Source organism: Nelumbo lutea, chromosome 7, assembly GCF_056320005.1.
Source record: "Nelumbo lutea isolate HS-2025 chromosome 7, American lotus-T2T, whole genome shotgun sequence".
NCBI lineage: Eukaryota > Viridiplantae > Streptophyta > Magnoliopsida > Proteales > Nelumbonaceae > Nelumbo > Nelumbo lutea.
The window spans coordinates 12,475,730-12,495,233 of NC_142690.1; the positions used below are offsets into that span (position 1 = coordinate 12,475,730).

Consider the following 19,504-nt stretch of genomic DNA (forward strand, 5'->3'; position numbering starts at 1 on the left):
ATGAAGTGATGTCATAGTCAAATAATAAAATTTTAAAAATAGAAATACAAATAATAATAAAAATAAAAAATTTGGGCACATATCTAATGTTATATATTCATAAAAATAAATATTGGGTACATCTCTAATAATATACATTCATTATCAATGATGGAAATGTAATATAAGATTTAGTGTCAACCTAGAAATCAAATTATTTTCCTTTTTTGGGTTGTGGATTAGTGGCTTGGGTCAAATGCATTAACCAATTATATGATAGTTAAATAATAAATTTTTAAAAAATAAAAAAGTACAAATAATCAAAAGAATATATAAAAAATTATATATTAATTATGCCAAACAAAAATTAAGTATGATAAGTAAAAATTATTTATATAATGTAGATGATATATAATTTAAAACAAATCTGAAAGTAAAGCTATTTTCTTATCTAGATGGTGGATCAATGATCCAACTTTTCATAGAAACTCATGATGTCATAATTGAATAATAAATATTTAATAAGTTGAGGTGGCAGGCTCTTCTGCAAACACCAAACAGGGGTCTTTTATCAAGACCAGACAGCTTAGTAGGAAAATTAAAAATGGACATAAAAATAAATAAATCTTGCATTGCTACTATATTTACTTCCTCTTTTTATAATGGTTTGTGGTTATTGAACATGATTAGTTTATAGTCAGCATTTGTATATATTGTAGTATCTTAGACAGTACTCTTTTTTGCTTGAAGATGTCACATGCACCCAGAATCTTTGTTTACAATGCTACTAGATTTCCTTAATCTTTTCTATAATGTTTTATGGTTTCAATTTTGAGTTATAATTTGTATATATCATAATATCCTAGAATACTCCCACTGATAAAGATGTCACTAATGCTCCTAGAACTTAATCTTCATTTATTGTGGAAGAATCTCCCTTACTCCCATCATAAGATCCACCTTCTCATTTTATTGAAAGATTTTCCTCTACCTAAGGATATTCTTCCATGTTGGCCTAAGCCAGTCAAAATTTGTTCTGTTTTGCCATGGAAAACATTACTCCCTTAAGAATCCCTGCTCAAAGGCCAGGCTACCGTTATAGTTTTACATTTCTGCAGTTACAAATAGTTCCTAAAACTAACCCAATTGGATTTTTTTTTTCTTTTGGTAGAATAACCCAATTGGATTTATGTTATATTCAGGCCTACAAGAGTAGCAGATGCAGAAACAGAGACGAACCCCATAGACAGAACTGTTGCTCATTTGCTATTTCACAGGCCCTTGGAAATACCTGCAAAGCATGCCCAGGATGGTGAAGTGCTTAAATCACCCGTTTCTACTAAGCTTCCATCTGGACCAAAAATAGATGATCTAGTGAACCTGCCCGTGGGATCCCTATCAGAGAGTTCAACAGAAAAACTAAGTATCTCTCACCAAGGACCTAATTCATCTTGTGCATTGGCTAAGCCCCAGCGTGGGGATCAATTTATAAGCAGACCCTGCATGAACACTCCCGAGATTGCACCCAGCAGTGAACCAGAAAGTGGTAAAGCTTTGGAGGCTGAAGCCTCAAAAGAAGGAAAATGAACTGATCTATGGGTAATTCCTTCCTTTATCTCTTCCATACATATTGGTTTCCTTTTATTCATCATTATACGGATTTGCTGGTAATGAGGAATTTTTCTTTCATTGTCAGCGAACTGTATCTTGGTAGATTATGGATTTTGGAGGCGCAAACATCACCTACCTCAACAAGGGAAGCGTTCAACTTTATGCATGCAGGAAATGATTCCTTGGCATGTATTTCATCATGTCTGTTGTCTTCTATCCAAAAGATTGGCATGTATGTGTGTGAAAATAACTCTGTTGCTGATTACACTTCGTAGTGAATTCGATATTTAGTATATCCAAGGATGTAAACAGGGGAGAACATCAACTTAATAAGGATTTAGTGTGTTTTGTGTAATAGTATGAGCTACTTTTTGGACTAAGCTTTTGTCTGTATGCAAGCTGATTATGCAATGCATCTAATCAAAATAATTCTCTTAGTAGTAGTGTAATTGATTGATCAAGAGATCCCTATGCAGTTTTAGAAAGTAAAAAACCTATCCCTCATTCTTACATTTTGTGCACTTTAGATTACCTTCTCTTCAACAAAACATGGAATCATGGATTGCTAAAATAATTATAACAACACGTCTAATATACTCATTATAGTTTAAGTTAATTATATATTATGTTCATAATTGTTTTCTTTAGTTTTCATAATAAACAAATAAACATAAACACTATGTAAAAACTATAGTTCAACCTGAGTCGGGCCCATGAATGAGTGCGAACCAAATGAAGCCTTTGTTTAATGGGAAAGGTTCTTTACCACACATAAGGCCAAAGATAACCGTATGAAAGTTGACTTGGCAAGAGTCTTTCTCTAACAACCTGCATCTCTACGTGTAATTTAACTAAATATAAATGCTGTGTATCAGGCTAATGTTTCACAACAAGCAGAGAATCGGAATCCCATTAATTTGGTAAAACGTAGGGGTTAGTACCCCAAACCTATACTTTTCTTTCAAACCAAACACCACCTTAATTTTTCTGTCAAGCCAAAGCCCATGATTGGCCCATACCCAATTACCCTCCCAAGTTGCACCTAGCCAAGTAAAATCTTTATTTTGTGATGAAGACCCCACTAAAACATTTCATCGGTAATCATGGAGTGTTTAAAGGCAAAAGCCCCACCAAATCCTGTGAAGTTTGAGGTTTCAGACTTTCAGCACTGTACTTAGAGTTCCATTCTGCTGACCAGAAGACATTATTGGCCACGTTCACTCAACTGTACATAGGGAACATCGGTTGCACTTGAAGGTGGCCAGAAAGGTGTTGTGGTCAGCAGATCCAAACTCTTTGTTTAGTATTCCATCATTACTCCATAGTCATGGAATATTTTTTTAAACAATTCTAAAACTTCAAATTATTATGATACCATTTTTGTCCTTTTAAATTTATAACTCCTAATTCTCACATGTTTATCTCAACATTTTTTTTTTCAATAAAATCATCTTGATAACAAGACAGATCTCTTCAGGAAAAGCTGGCACACACACTACTGGGAATATCTTCCTATAAATTTAAGGGTTAAATACTTAAAAGTACCCCTATCATTTAGCAAATGGGCAAAAACTTATCCTACTGTTTGAAAAAATTGCTTTAGGTACCATTAAGTTTTTTGACAATAGACATCGCCGGTAAGTATTGATAGAAAATAGTGAAATGTCAAATTTGTCCTTCATTATTTTTCAAATTTCCAAAATAAAATCCAACTGATAAAAAAATCAAGAACTGTAAGAGAGTCTAAAACCCGTCTAATATGTCATCATTCACTAGAGAATCCCCACCTACCCAAATGGCTTCCTCCAAGCTTAGAAGTTCTTCCTCCTTTCCCAATCTCCTCCTATCATCCCTCAGTTTCATTCTGTTCATCCTATCAATAACCTCATTCCCTCCCATTTTTCTGCTGAAAAATCCCCCTTCTTCGCTCGGTTGGGCAATGGGTGAAAATTGATTTTGAAGGCTAACGTAAATTTATAACAAGGTGTGGCTATGTGATTTGGTATTCCTTCATTTGGGAGTCACTATGGGGCAGCCATGGGAGAAGGTTTCGAAGTACAAGTACTTTTTGTACATTTTTTGGTAATACTTGTATTCAAGTATATGAAGCTAGTGCTTTATGGCTTTCCATATGCTAATGTAAAGCTTGAGTTGTGTGTGTTGTTGATGTGTGATGAAATTCGTATCTTTGTTTTTTCTTCAACTTACTCTCACGGGTTCTGTGATCTATAATTGCCACTCTTCAGTTATGTTTAATTTGTTGGTTCAAATGTAGCCACTATTTGAGAATACATTGCAGTTGGGTTTTATTTTGAAAATTTAAAGAATAATAAAGGGCAAAATCGACCATAAAAAGGATAATTTTGGAACTAAAAAAATTATATGAATCACATGACACCATAGGCAAATGGATTATAACAGTGCACTAACGGTAAGGAGGATTTTCTCCATTCTGAAAAAACTTAAGGGTCTTTGGGTAAGTTTTTTGTCCATTTGTTAAATCATATGGGTACTTTAAGTATTTAACCCTAAATTTAATATACATATACAAGAGAAATTCTTAATGTGTGGTGGGATGCCATGTGTACATTGTCTTTACTTGCAAAAAATCCAGGCTGCTGGAGAGCACTTCCAAAATGATCAATTCATTTTAAGACCTTAAATACGATTCATGCTTTAAAATAATTATTGCCGAATTTGCATGCGCACCCCACAGCACATTCAAATCGTGTATTGGGAACATCTTTTATACCACAGGATGTGCATTGGGTAAGGGTGTCAATGGACCAGTTCTAGATTGGACCCCATCCAGTCCAAAATCAATTTAAACAGATTGGATAGACCAATAAGACACAGTGGATTGAACCAATCCAGCCCATATTTATTAGATTGGACTAGACCTGGTCCGTCCGTAATAAATTTATATTGGATTGGGTTGGATTAAGGCAATATCTGGTCCATTGATATAAGATAAGAGTATAGGTGTCAATGGACCGGTTTTGGGTTGAAACCAATCTAAAGTAAAATGAATTTGAACAAATTGGACAGTCCAGACATTAAATTGGACTGGTCCAAAATGGTCCAAAATATTCATTGGATTGGATTGGACCTGGTCCATTTGTGATGGACTCACATTGGACTAGATTGAATTGCACTAAATCCGGTCCAATTGACACCCCTAGCATTGGGAATTTGGTGATGTTCCCAATGCATGCTAAGATGTGCATATGGGGCGTTGTGGGGGCCAATGTAAACTCATTATTGCCCACTAATTTTTTTTAAACAAACAACAAACATCAACTTTTCATTACTAGACTTAAACTTTGTACAGGTATTCCCTGCTCAAGTATTGAACATATATGTTGATGAAGGAAGATTTGGCCCGACCTCACAGTTATGCAACATGTGGCAAAGGCAACAGCTCGGCACAAAAGCATGCCTAAGGTGCGAGCACCAAGGAGAGAAACTAGCGGTCCGAATTCACCCTTAGCCCCAAACTAGACAGTAACCCGAACTGGCCTGCATGTAACAGTTCGGGACACACCTCACCGAGCTGGCTTGCCTTATAACAGTTCGGGACATATCTTGCCGAACTGGCCTGGTAACAGTTCGAGATACACTTCACCGAACTAGCTTGCCTTATAAACAGTTTGGGATACACCTCGCCGAACTGGCCTGCCCCTTAGCAGTACAGGACATATCTCGAACTCAAGACTTCGCCTCGCTCACCACTCCGCATCGCCATCAGGGCACCAAAACCAAACAAACCGTACTATGCCTGACACCAAGGAAGTCTGTACCCAAGGGCAGCGCACTTGACTGACTTGGGATCTGACGCTTGACGGCCGCACTCCAAACGGCCACCTGACACCGCCATCTCCAGTTAGAGAGACGGTTCCGACAAAAGGCAGTGACGGTTCTGTCTCAGCAGAAAGGACGACACCCGAACTAACAGATGCAAGGGTAATCATACCCAACCTGACAAGGGCTTCGGAGTGAGTGCGTGAAGTGGTTATAAAATGCCCCTACCCCCAACAACAAGGTATGTGAACTTTGCGCCATCTGGTTTATACTTTGCCTTTGAAAGATTATTAACTTGAGCTTCGGAGTTATCTCACCGGGTTCCCCCCGGAGTTCCCTCATCTTTCCCATTTCAGACTCCCCGTCGCTCCAGCTCAAAGGCAAAATCGTTGACAGCTAAGACCAGCCGGATCGCACTCCATCATATGCCTTTCTTTCTTTTTACAAGCTGGGAAAGCAAGTTGATGTGCCATAATATTTTCATTCCTATTTACATAGACTATACGACATATATCAAAAAAAGAAAGTTCAAAACATTCTTTTAATATCCTTTAGACCATTGACACTCCAATTGAGGTTGGTTAATTTGCATGATAACGATTTCAGCATCAGAAAACACAACAGTCCCGAGCAAACTTCAGAGCTCGTACAACTGCCCACCATTTAGTCTCACCATTACTCTTTGCACAACAATGATAGTCAGAGGCAAAAACAACATTATTGTTATTAGCATAGTTTTAAAAATCGAATTGGAAATGGAATTGCTTTGGCCATCGGTTTCTAGGTCAGTGGTTTGACCGCCCAGGTCAACTGGTTCAAATATTTTAAGAGTAAATCACATCCTATCCTTTAGATTGGACTATTAGGGTATGATGAATATAAATATTATGAGAAAGGAGATAAGAGTGATAGTGAGAGGAGGGTCTGTTGGATGAGAGAAGAAGAAGAGAGGAGGAAGTAGAGGTATAGCCGTGTGGGTGACCTATAGCGGCAACGGCGACGGCGACAGCGACTTCGACTTGCAGCAGTGATGGCGACAGTGTCTTGCAGTGACAACGGGTCTCTCTCTCAAATCGCTCTTGCAGATCTGTAATCTGAGATCGCTTACAGATCTCATATCTAAACTAATCTCTCATATATCCCCCCCCCTCCCTTAGATCTTAGAGATCAATCTGTTTCTTTGTTTTTTCTCTGCTTTTTGTTATTTATCTTTTTGAAATTTTTAAATAAAGTGTATTGGATTGCAAACCATTTCCTGGGTGAACAGATCAAAGGTCTGACAATTCGGGTCAATGGTTTGTTGACCAATTCAATGTTTTTTTGATAAATTAACGGATTAGCATGAAAACAAAAACAATGTCTTAATCGGTTTCCAGGCTGAAGGGTCTGACTGTCCAAGTCAACGACAGTTTTAAAACCATGGTTATTAGCATTTTAGATCATCAATGTCGTTGCAGCATATCTTATTTCTGGTTCATACAAACCATCAACACAAAAGTACAATTATTGTTATTATTTCGGATGAGCTTTTTGCAAGGAATTCTCCCAATCACTTGACAAGATTGCTGCAACAACTTGTTTTGAGTTTGGTTTTTAATTATGAAATAGAACTCTATTACTCGCATCCCATATGGAGCACAAAACTGTCTGGAACAGACCCATTAGTTTAGCTTCTCCTCTTCGTTAGTCGTTAAGAGTCATTAATTTTTGCTGTACACCCATTTATCTTCCCCTATTTCCCCTAGGTTGAGACCTATTTGTAAGGGCAACCAAATTGCTCAAGTGAAAAACAAATGATTGAAATTCATTGCCATCTGTATCTTCTTCTTCCAAGAATGTTAAGGACTCCTTCCCCAAACTCCCAAGCACTTTCCACATGAACATTTGACATCTATATACAATAATAGTCTTCCATATTTCATTCCAACTTACTACTTGTTTACAAGTGGATGGGTATTTGCTTATCAAAATCCTATAAGCAAAATTAAGAGTATTTCCCTTCCACAAAATCTAAATCTTGGTTCAGCCTTGCATGCAAAATATGTTTAACAGATTCCTCCTATTCAAAATACAGCAATCGTGTATTCCACCACCACCAAGTCCTTTACCTTATCATTGGATTTTGTTGATGACAGGAACTCCTCCATGCAAAGTGGGAACCCACAGGTCAGTTTGTAGGAAAATCTGTTCTTCATTTTTAATTTAACAAAATAGACTTATTTTGAGTTCATCCATGATCCAACACTTAACTTTGCTTCCACCAAATAGAATCCGATGAAATCTTTGTGAGTGAAAAAATTGACTTATTCTTAAAATATTTCTGTCTAATGACCCGAACCCAAACAAACTCCAAACATATCTTTGTTCATTTCAGCCATCACCTGTCCATCACAAATTAGTTGTTTGTACTTAGTTTCCATGTAGTTAAAACCAGGGAGGCAGGGAGAGGGATCAAAATGAGATTGAGACGGTTGTTGATTTCGAGTTCGGAGATTTACACTTGTCCAAGAGCAAATCTTTCTCCTTTGACAAATGGCAAGTGCTAAGTGGGCGTTTTCAAATGTCAATAACCGGGCTATCCAAAAACCATTTTGACTGCCGGTTCTCGGTTCGATCCGACTCCGATAACATTGGATGAAAAATTGAAAATTGAAAAACAAAGACTTCTTTTCAGTTTTCACATTTCAGGGTTTGAGCGAACAGCGAAGCAGCCATGGCCGATGATGCTACGGATACGGAGCACAAAATTATTGCAGTTGAAGGTGTTGATGCTGGAGATGTGGAGGTGGAGCCGGAGAATGTTCGTTCGAGTGGAGAAGTCTCATCTAGTGGCGAGGCGGTGCGGGAAGTAGGAACAGGCGGAGAAATTCTGACCAGAGTGGAGCTTGATTTGGCATATTCGTCTGAGAAGTTGGTGAACTTGGACATGCTTTTGATGCACGTCGCCGCTAGGGAAGGCGATTTCGAGGCTTTTTCTGTAGAGAATGATGATATTGAAGCTGACTCTGCTAAGAAGGCCTTGGAGTTTCATCTCTTGTCCGGAATTTTAGATTCAGAGGTTAGAGAATTGGATGGTTTCATGGATTCTCTTCAGTTGGAGATTGTGGATGCTCGTCGGAGAATATCTTCGTGCGAGCACCCAGGAGAATTTTTTCTTGAAATGGAGGCGAAGTTGCACGACTCTGAAGAATCTTTGAAGCAGTCAAAAGATCAGGTGCGTGAGATGATTGAGCAATCTGCGAAGTTCCAAAGGGAATTATCAGCTTTTGGTGAGCAAGAAAATTGTAAGTTTGATAACTTAACTTTCGAGAGAATTGCTGGAATTCAAGCATCAGATGAAGATATTGATAAGGAAAGTTTAGTTTCTGATTTTCCTCTTGTTGATTACTGTTGACAGTGAATGATGGCAAGGGTGCAGATTTTCCTGAAAGTGGTCAACTTTCGGACATGAATGCAGAGTTAAAAATGCAGACTGCCGAACAACAAAGGCATATCCTTAGAATGCTGGAGAGATCTTTGGCGAGAGAGCTAGACCTTGAAAAGAAGCTAGCCGAGTCAAGACAAAATGAAGAAGAGATGAGATTAAAACTGCATTCTACAGAACAAGAACTACTATGCATGGAAGAAGCAGAAAAAATTACTTCTTGGAGGTTATTTGAGGCAGAAAATGACACCGAGGTATTAAAGGGAATCACGAAAGAACTTATGGGTCGACTTCAAGTTGTTCAATTCAATCTGAATGGTTCGATTCAACGAGAAGGTGAAGTCAGATCTAAGCTTCAAGACTGCATAGAACAGCTGAAGGCCAAGGAAAGTGTTTTGCAGAAGCTTGAGACCAGCAATGCAGAGCTTGACAGTTTCCTACTCACAGAAACAAACCGCTTAAAAGCCATTCTGAAGGAGGCTGAAAATAGATATATTTCTGTCAATTCTGAAGCCTTTACCTTGAGAGAAAAGGCAAGTGTGCTAGAGGAGCAGCTAAAAGAATCTGAAATCCAACTACACATCGCAAAGGCTGAAATTGAAGCAAGTCAGGAGCAGCATGATGCTTTATGTTCTGAACTCAGTGAAATGGATAACACAATTGAAGACCTGAAAAAAAATCTTTCTAAGGCTGTGAACAGAGCTGAGAGTGCAGAAGCCAAGTGTAAATTGTTAACAGAAACTAACTTGGAACTTAATGAAGAGTTGGGATTTCTTAAGAGTGGTGGTAATAACATGGAGAAGATGAACTTAATTGAGAGGCAGTTGAGAGAATATGAAGTTGAACTACAAAATGCAAAAGCATCTGCTGAAGCAAGTCAGAAGCAGCAGAATATGCTGTATTCTATGGAAAATTTAATCAAGGATCTGAAGTCCAAGGTGTCAAAAGCTGAAAGCCAAACTGAGAGTGCAGAAGCTAAGTGTAATCTATTATCTGAAACTAACATGGAACTTAATGACGAGATTAGTTTTCTGAGGAACAGAATGGAATGTTTGGAGTTGTCTTTGCATCAGGCTGATAATACTAAAATAGCAACAGCGAAGGACATTAGCATTAGAACCAAAGTAATAGTGGATTTGGTCATGCAACTAGCCTTGGAAAGAGAACGTGTCCAGAAGCAGGTATTGCATTTCTCTTTCATAGTTTTTAACTCTCTATAACTTGCCACAGTCCCCTTTTTCCTGCCTTGCATCTTTTATGTGTTGTGATGTACTGATCTCTTACTTTATGATATTTCATTTGAAAGAAATACATTTAAAGGGATACAAATTGAAAAGCCAATTAGAATTGGCTTAGAAAAATATTAAGGTAATAATCAAGTCAGGACTTGGTAAAGCAGCCAAATGAAAGAGGAGAGCCAATTCAGATTAGAGAAGTGGAAGGAAAGGCAAAAATCGTATGAATTACCATCTTTGTTGTACATCATTTTCTGGCCTACACCTTTAAGCTTGTGAAGGATGACATGCTGCTGGTTAGTGGTTTTATGCTGGAGATGGGTAGTCATGTGGAATTTACTTTATTATTGAAAAAAAAAAAGACTTTTGAGTTATGATTTTCACCCAACTAGTCTTATTGTAGTGCATACAAAATTATTAAAAAGGTAAGTCTCTCATGCTGATTTGTAATGGGTTGACTCTAGATTGAAGTGTGAGGAACCAAGTGTGAGGAACCAAGTCTGATTTGTAATGGGTTGACTCTAGATTGAAGTGTGAGGAACCAAGTGTGAGGAACCAAGTCTTATTAAGAAGAATGAAAAATCTTGGATGGTATTTTTATAGAAAGCAAATGGGTTGACTCTAGATTGAAGTGTGAGGAACCAAGTCTGATTTGTAAAATTTATCTTGAGAAGGCATGCAATCACATTGAGTGGGGATATTTTCAAAGAAGCTCTATGCATAATGGGTTTTGGAGAAGAGTGGAATTGGACATTCTCATGTGTTTCTTCAGTTTTATTCTAACTTTTGTAAATGGGTCATTTAATGAATTCCTTTGAACATCTAGAGGCATTCACCAAGGTGATCCTCTATCTCCTTTTTTTATTCGTTTTGGTGATTGAGATTCTTAGTGGAAAATCAAGTTAGGGGAGAAATTGGACCATTGAAGAATTTAAGCTGGGTACAGATAGTCCAATTATTTCTCATCTGTAGTATGCTGATGATTCACTGGAGTAAGCTTTGAAAGTCTAACAGGTCTTAAGGTGAACTTGGGCAAGAGTGTCATGTTAGGAATGGAAGATATTGATGATTATATTTTTGAACATTTTTCTGTTGTGTTGATGATGTAGGATAAATAACCAACATTCCTAAAATCACATGGTGAATGTTGAAAATAGAGTGTTGTAAAAAGGAGGAAAAAGAAGACAACTAGGATGATGATTGGACTTGTGCATAGGAAGATTTGGGGATAGGTCTAAATAGCTGAAGATTGGTGAAGGAGACTAGGATTTCATGGAGGGAGAGGAAATATTCTAAAATCCCACATATTCAGAATTTTAAAGAGTGAGACAGAAGGATTTTTGATGTCTTAAGAAAACAGGATGGTTTAAAAAAGTAGGCTAAATGGAGTTTGTGAATGGGTGAGAGATACTTGGGGAGTTAAGACACTTCAGCTCCCCTCCTTTGTTAGCTTATTCCTATTTAATGAAATTTGCTGTATTGATAAAAAAGGGTGAGAGATAGATGGGGTTGGCATGTAGAGTGGTTTTGATGGAACCTTTCTAAGGTCTCATCCCAACACTTACATCAATTACTTTTTATATCAATAACAGAAACTCATATTATTAAAAAACATGACTACATACAGCACTCCGGGGAAAGATAAAATGACTTAACTCTCCCCAAGAGAACAAGAAAAAGAGATTACAAATTAGCCCAAATCATTTGATCCCTTCACACCCCCTTCTTTGCCAAAGTATCTGCAAAGGCATTTGCAGTTCTCTTCACCCAATGAAACTGAACTTGCAATCCCCTGGATAACCACTTAACCTCCCTCCTCTCATTGGCATATTTCCAGAGTCCATTGTCGTTCCCTAACCAGTTTAGAACCAGCTTTGAGTCTCCTTCAACAACTAGCTTTTGAATATTCAGCTCCTTTGCCTTCCTTAATCCTTCCATTAAAGCATACATCTCAGCTCTAAGAGAGTCACCGACCTGACCCCAATGGGACCTGCGTACACTGCAACCACCTTTCCATTTACATCTTTGAAAACACCTCTTACTCCTGAAGGTCCTGGGTTTCCCTCACTACTACCATCAAAGTTTAACATTATAAAACAAGAGGCCGGTGGTGACCACAGAGGGCACGCAATTGAATGAGCTGGTGCAGAATTTACCACCTCCTTCCCACTGCTAAGCAGCATACTCGTGGAGACATCAGCAAACAGATCCAAAGATTTTAGCCATTGCACCATCCTAACTGTTACAACTTCAATTATGTCTTCTTACTTTCCTTTTCAGAAAAGGTCCTTGAATTCCTTTCCTCCCATAGAGTCCAACATATGGCATCTCACACACATCTCAATTATAATTTATTATTTTATGCATTTTGTTGAAACTCAGATTTACCAAAATACTAAGCATGCAATGGTCTAGATTGCCCATCCCCGAATTGCTCTACCAACAAATCTGGACTGCTGGACTTGAAGCTGAGGCTTTGTTTTGTTTTAATTTTTTTTTTTTTTACTTTATTCCCAACAAGCAATATGTAGATCAAGTAAAATAAGTGATCACAAATCAAAGTCTAACATTTCAAAAAGTTCTACTTCTACATATGTCTCGATCTAACACGTATGTCCAACACACATGGTCCTCTGTGTAGATACACTAGGACTAGTGTTCTCCATAATTGCAAAATTAGATATCTAGGACTAACATTGGGTGATAACTTCTTTTATTTTCATCAAAGAATTTGAAATGCAAACACAAGGTTATACTTTCTTCTATCTGCAATAACTTCATTCTTCCATGCTTTTTTTTTTTATTTTGAAAAAATTATGAATAGATTTCTTATATGATTTTTGTTTTGTTGTAATAAATTACAGCTTTGAGAATAAAGAAATTAACTATTGCATTTGCATTTTCCTGGGGTTTTTTGAGTGTCTAAGTTAATGTTTATAACTAAAATATGAAGTATCCATTATATGCAGTTAACTTCATTGATGGAGGAGAACAGAATTTTGGCACAGAAATTACAGTATAGAAAGAAGGATGTGGCTAAGGCTATGAGCTATGATGTGAATGGAAATGATAGAAAAATTCTATTTTGCAAGGATAGTTTGGTTACAGATACTTCTACAAAATCACCCAAGGAAGTAATAATAGAGTCTTCAGCTGCTAGTTTCCAGGTAGGTACTTCTGTGGATCTCTTATAACTTTGTGGTGAAGCTACAAATCCAGTTTTTTCTTCTTTTTTTCTTTCTTTTTTTAACGAGTGGTGCAAAACTATAGTACCATGTTGCAGAAATGACAACCTCAAGAGGTACATCAAACTTTACGTGGTTGATGATTTAGAATGATGTGTATTTTACATGTATATCCATATTAATGAAGAATCGAAAATTATATTTTCACATCTCTTCCTTAAGTGGTTGTGGGATAATCCTTCAAAATTTTTAGGAACTATGCCCAACAAACTGGCATTATCTTGGTCCTCTCAATCAAAATAACAGAGCCCTTTTACCTTTAAAATTTCAGTTGTTTCTCTCTTTCCATATGCACTGATACAAGGTGAAAGGAAAATGGTTCCCCCTTCACTGAAGCCCTTAGCCATGAGGCAATCAGAATAGGAATGAATGGCACCACTGAAAGATCAGTGTTTACCAATATACCTTTGGCAGACTAGAAATCTGACCTTCATCAATACTTAGGAAAATTCCTTCTCAATTCCAATAGATAAAATATGAAAATATAAGATGGAAGTTTTGTATTATTATACCATAAAAAGGATATTAATCATGGTTTCAAATGTCGTGAAATTTTGCTAATGTCGCCTGACATATGTCGGTGTCGAGGCTCACCGACATGAAAATGGATGGTAATATAAAAATTACATTATTTCAGTCGACATTTCCTATATTTCGGAAATGTCAACCAAATCGGTCCAAATAACCAAAAAAAAGACAGTTTTTCCTATTATGTCGATAGGATGTTGACTAATGTACACTAATAATATAATATATTAGTATATTATATTAATATAAATTATTCCATTAATAATTTATTTATAAAAAAGAATTCACAAAAAATAAAAACAAAAGAATAGATTAATTACTTTATGATATAAAACATAAAATATTTTTCAAGTAATAAAATATTAACTAGTTAGTATTCTTAAAATATTTATTAAAATCAGAAAATGTTTATTAAATTTTATAATAAATCATATTCTAAATTAAATATAAAAAATGAGAATAAATTTATTAAAGTTTATGCTAAAACATAATTTATTCTAAATTTAGTATTAAAAATCATAATAAATTCATTAAGTTTTATAAGAAATCAGAATTTAGCATAATCTTAATACTACGAAAAGGAGAATCAGTGTATTAAATTTATAATAAAACATAATGTATTATAGCTTTAATATTTAAAAAATCAGAATAAATGTATTTCTATTTACTAGTGTGAAATAAATATATTAGAATTTATAATAAATCATAATTAAAAATAAGAAAAGAAAATATTGGATAACCTTGTAAAAACATCAAAATGCATAATAAATCAGTAAATCGTCATTTACTAATTTGTTATTGATCTTAGTTTCCTAGCTTTATATAATGGTTGGGAATAAGATAATAGTCTAGAAATATGCATGAATGCTTCTTTTATCATTTTACAAAATATGATTGCATATTTCCACAATGTCTCTAATTTTTACAATATTTCCCCTCGACATTTCCAACATATGCCCTATATTTTGGTAAGCGACATTTCCATTGACATCGACATTTTAAACCTTGATATTAATCTGAATTTGTATTGTTATGTAAGCTATCTTTGAGCTAGCTACATGTACATTATGTAGAGGTGGGGCCACTACTCGTGAGTTTAGGAGATCAAGGTGGGATGTAGAACTGATTTTGGGCTTGCCAAATTTGAGCCAATTTGGGTGTATTAGCATGATGATGTAGGACAAGTAGTCCTATGGGAGCTAGGTAGACTGAAGAATTAAAGGAATGACTCTATAAGGTAAATTTCTGCTTTAGGAGAGCTTATGAGAATTACATAAGATGTATAATTAGACCCATAAAGATTTCTGGATCAAATTTGACAATTTATTGGACCCTGGAGTAATGGAATCTGCAAAAAACCAAGAAAGTAGGTCTGGAAATGGAAATTTTCTATGAAATTTTGCATGCAGATTTAGGATATTAGAAATATAAATGAATCCATCAATGATCTTTTAAACTCATTGATCTAACAACAATTTAACGGGTCTTGTAGTGAACTCTCAAACATTATTTTATGTATTATTATTAGTAAAATTATTGCATGATATGTTCTAGACTCCCAGTATTGTGGATTGTAATGTATCTCTTCATATAAACCATGAAGGTTTGCATTTCTTATGTGTTTATACCTTATCCATAGTTATTTCAACTTTAGATTTATCATTACTAACGTATTTGTGGGATTTGTAAGAGTTTCCTCAATGTATCTAACATATACAAAACATATTGCTATTATCCATATCCAAGCTTATTGATATGATACACAATATGTCAATACCAATACTTATAATTTGAACCTTGCTATAGGGTTGGTACAAACATTTAACCACCGTACAAGGGGTGTCTCAGCTAGCTGGGCCTAGGTGAGAATGGCCCTTGGGCCAGATATATTAGATATAGATCCTACCTAGTGACCTAGCCTGTTAGCAACTATTGCGTTGTACAGAACATTCTTTTAGATTCCTAGGGCTGAAGATTTGAGACAATCCCAGAAGCATAATATTAGTTGATCACTTGATCACTTGTTATGTGCAGCTACAACCCTTCAGAACTGTATATATACATTCTGCAGTCTTAGGGTTAAGATTTCTCCAAGATCCACAAGCAAGAAAAATAACATCTGGATATTTAACATATCAAACCCAGTCTTTTCCCAAGATAAAGATAAAACATAATCTAATGTAACTTGTTAGGTTTGACAAAACATTATCATTGTTTGTATCATGTATAATCTGTTTTGAACATGGATTTCCTTTAATTGCTTTTGTTTGAGCTATTACCGTTCATTTCTGAAGTTGGTTTCAGACACTGAATGAATTGACAAGTGGTAGGCAAATGGACTATACAACAGGGAGTAGCCTTCCCCAAGACCCCTATACCCCCACCCTGATGAATGCGGGACTCAATCCCAACTTGTTGAGACACAAATAAAGGGAATACAAGTGTACAAGAAAAGGCCACGCCAGCCTTTAAAGAATGTAACTAACAGCCAACCACTAGAACAAATTAACTAACAAACTGGACAAGTGGAGAGGCGGGTATAACAAAATTGTAACAGCAGTATATAAATAAGGAAAGGAAGCTAGGAGGGGATTATCGATTTGGGAATACAATCTCTCTTTCTTTCTCTCTCACTCTCTCTCTCTCTCTCTCTCTCTCATTCAAGAGGCAGACTCTCTCGAAAGAGTCCCTGAGTTAGACAGTTCCTAACAAGTTGGTATCAGAGCCAAGATGCCAAGCACAAGGCCATTCGCAATGGAGATCATAGTCGACAACATGGAAGGAGAAATGCAAAGAATATCGGCTAACGTCAAAGAAATCAAAGAAAGCTTCGCATCCTTGCTTGAACGACTGGCACAGGCACCACCTGCGCTGAATCAGGAAGAGTACAGTGACACCAGTCATTGAAGCGGATCAAGAACAGCAAGAATCGAGTTTACCATCTTCGCAGGGGGAGATCCCACATCTTGGCTTCTGCGAACAGAAAGATACTTCGATTACCACGACACATAGGGACCTGATTGTGTCCCATTAGCTTCTGCACACCTGGAAGGGGAGGCGATCGTCTGGTACCAGTGGTACCGGCGATGGCACCCAAGAGCCACATGGGCAGACTTCACCAGCGCCTTAACCATGCGATTTGGAGTCTCGGTCTTTGAGAACTATGATGAAAGCCTTGCTAAGCTACGACAGACCGGCTCCGTCCAAGATTATCAGATGGCATTCGAAAGATTAGCTGTGCGCGTGCAAGGCTGGCCAGAAAACACGCTTGCCGGCAGTTTTGTTGGTGGACTCAGGGAAGAATTGTGGCTGGAGGTAAAAGCCATGCAGCCCACCACCGTTCTTGAAACAGCACCATTAGCTCGACTACATGAAGACAAACTGAATCGGGCAAGAAGGATTAATCAACCTCTGGGAGCTGTGATTATACCAGGTATACCGAACCCAGAACCAGGTATCTTGGGTAAACCGGAGCCCAGATCAGGAGTAGGAATCACAGGCAATGATGCAAACTCTGGTTCATGCCCTGGCTTAGCCAAGAGGTTAACTTGGGTTGAGATGCAAGCCCGACGGGAAAAGGGCCTTTGTTATGCATGTGGAGACAAATTCGGGCCGGGCCATCGCTGTAAGATCCCTCAAGTTTTCTTCCTTCAACCTGAAACCGAATATGTCGAGCAATCAACAGACACTGAAGAGCCAAGGGAGAACCAAGAATGGGGGCAATGGACAAAGGAATACTCGAAAGTATCCCTGCAAGCCTTGACCGGTCTTGCTCCTTCTCAAACTATGAGAGTAACCGAACCGGTACAAGGACACCATGTGTCAGTTCTGATAGAAAGTGGCAGCACTCTCAACTTCATTACCCAAACATTGGTCAGACAACTAGGGATTCCAGTCCAACCGTGTACAGCCTTCCGGGTGCACGTAGCTAATGGGAGCAACCTGGTGTGCGACAGTACGTGCACAGATTTAAAGATGAAGATACAAGGACATGAGTTCGAGGTAGATCTGCACCCCCTGGAAGTCTGTGGAGCAGATGTAGTTCTCGGAATCCAATGGCTAAGGCAACTAGGGCCCGTGATATGTGATTGGGCACGTCTCACCATGGATTTTCAAGTGGGCAGCTCACAGGTGCATATTCAAGGGCAGCTGTCCAAGGGTCCAGGACCTATTAGTCTCGCCTCCCTAAGGAAACAGGCAGCTGACCCAGCCCACATCGTTTTAATGCAGATAGACTCCCACGGGAACAGCTCCATTCTAGCCCAAGGAAGCAGATCCGAAGAAGGCCGCACACAACTACAGCAGCTACTTTAGAAGTTCTCAGTGGTCTTCCAAGAACCTAAGGAACAGATTTCAGGTGGATACACAAAGGGAATCACATCGAACCAGAGGCATTGGTGGTATGGTCAGGTCTCTCAATTGAGGATGCAACTTGGGAACCTTACTTGGATTTACAGAATAGATTTCCACATCTTGACCTTGAGAGCAAGGTCGCTTTCAAGGGAGGAGGGACTGTTGAGACACAAATAAAGGGAATACAAAGTGTACAAGAAAAGGCCACGCCAGCCTTTAAAGAATGTAACTAACAGCCAACCACTAGAATAAACTAACTAACAAACTGGACAAGTGGAGAGGTGGGTATAAGTAACAGCAGTATATAAATAAGGAAAGGAAGCTAGGAGGGGATTATCGATTTGGGAATACAATCTCTCTCTCTCTCTCTCATTCAGGAGGCAGGCTCCCTCAAAAGAGTCCCTGAGTTAGGCAGTTCCTAACACAACTCTCCAGCTAGAATTTACTAGCAATGGCATCTTGCCACAAGCCTATTCTTTCTGATCTATGACCAGGGTTGCTTGGTATTGATGACAAAACCCCTGCCTGACAATCTTATGCCAACTTTTGAATTCTGATTAGCTAATTTACTGTAAGGTGCTTGGTTTCAAGCAACTTTTTGCAAGTAATTATGCTGGAATCAACTTAACCATTGTATTTGGGAGAGAGCAAGCAGGCAACTGTTGAATTATCTTGAACTTGGTTTTACTTTTTTCAAGATTTCCCCATTATCCTGGGTAAAATCATCAAAAAGGGGACTGCAACACTCTGCACAATTATAATGCTACTTCTCATTAGCCTAAATTTCCAAAATGGAACAACTTAAGAAACTAGGCAACGTGATGATTTGACTTTCCAGGAAGGCATGAAGTAGGTAGGTGGTCAGTGGCATTTTTGGTCCAAGGGTGTTGACAGTTTTCAAATATTCATACCACCTTATCTGATTCAAAAGAAAAAAAAAATTATATTTACTCCAACTTGTGCTCTTTCAGGTGGAGAAGCCAGCAAAAGCAACATCTGTAAATGAGACTGAAGTGGACCCTGCCTGTTCCACAGGGAATGCCACTAATGAAGCATCCAAGGTCGACACTGTGAGAACAATAGAGGCAGGGCAGCTCAATTTCAAGTATGTTTTCATGGCAGTTTTCATCTTACTAATTTCAGTACTAGCTGTATATCTGTTCCAACAAGATAGCTGCCCATTTTCACAACTCAAGAACAAATAATCTTTGCTTAAACATGCGAGACTGTGGCAATAGATGCAATATCTACATATTCCAGTTAGAGACATCAGTTGTGACCTTGTGACTTACACAGTTTTTTATTCTATTAAATTTCATTCCTTTTCA

The 19,504-nt window shown here is 37.6% G+C and overlaps 2 protein-coding genes across 4 annotated transcripts in view; both read left to right on the plus strand.

Moving 5' to 3' along the window:
* LOC148845141 (agglutinin-like protein) overlaps nucleotides 1-1,970 on the plus strand; it is an 88,874-nt gene extending 86,904 nt beyond the window's left edge. For both annotated transcript variants that reach the window (XR_016102075.1, XM_088953944.1), the window contains 2 exons: nucleotides 1,182-1,578; nucleotides 1,676-1,970. Coding sequence is in view for 1 of the 2 variants with exons in the window: in XM_088953944.1 (XP_088810070.1) it covers nucleotides 1,182-1,566 (385 nt within the window). In the remaining variant the exon portion in view is untranslated. The remainder of the gene's footprint in view (nucleotides 1-1,181; nucleotides 1,579-1,675) is intronic.
* Nucleotides 1,971-8,053: 6,083 nt separating this feature from the next.
* LOC148845142 (WPP domain-interacting tail-anchored protein 1-like) lies at nucleotides 8,054-19,504 on the plus strand. 2 transcript variants are annotated; one of them, XM_088956077.1, is made up of 4 exons: nucleotides 8,054-8,660; nucleotides 8,789-9,996; nucleotides 13,020-13,217; nucleotides 19,148-19,504. In XM_088956077.1, exons 1-4 carry the CDS (start codon nucleotides 8,105-8,107, stop codon nucleotides 19,379-19,381), a joined length of 2,196 nt encoding a protein of 731 aa, XP_088812203.1. In that variant the 5' UTR covers nucleotides 8,054-8,104; the 3' UTR covers nucleotides 19,382-19,504. The 2 variants fall into 2 exon arrangements, with proteins under 2 accessions (XP_088812203.1, XP_088812202.1); XM_088956076.1 differs by having other exon boundaries at nucleotides 8,055-8,675.

Bases quoted from the DNA above. Each gene is read 5' to 3' on its own strand.
- LOC148845142 (XM_088956076.1), top strand. From the start codon at position 8,105: ATGGCCGATGATGCTACGGATACGGAGCACAAAATTATTGCAGTTGAA. The intron at 8,676-8,788 runs GTAAGTTTGATA...TACTGTTGACAG, and splicing joins TTTTGGTGAGCAAGAAAATT to TGAATGATGGCAAGGGTGCA. The intron at 9,997-13,019 runs GTATTGCATTTC...CATTATATGCAG, and splicing joins GAGAACGTGTCCAGAAGCAG to TTAACTTCATTGATGGAGGA.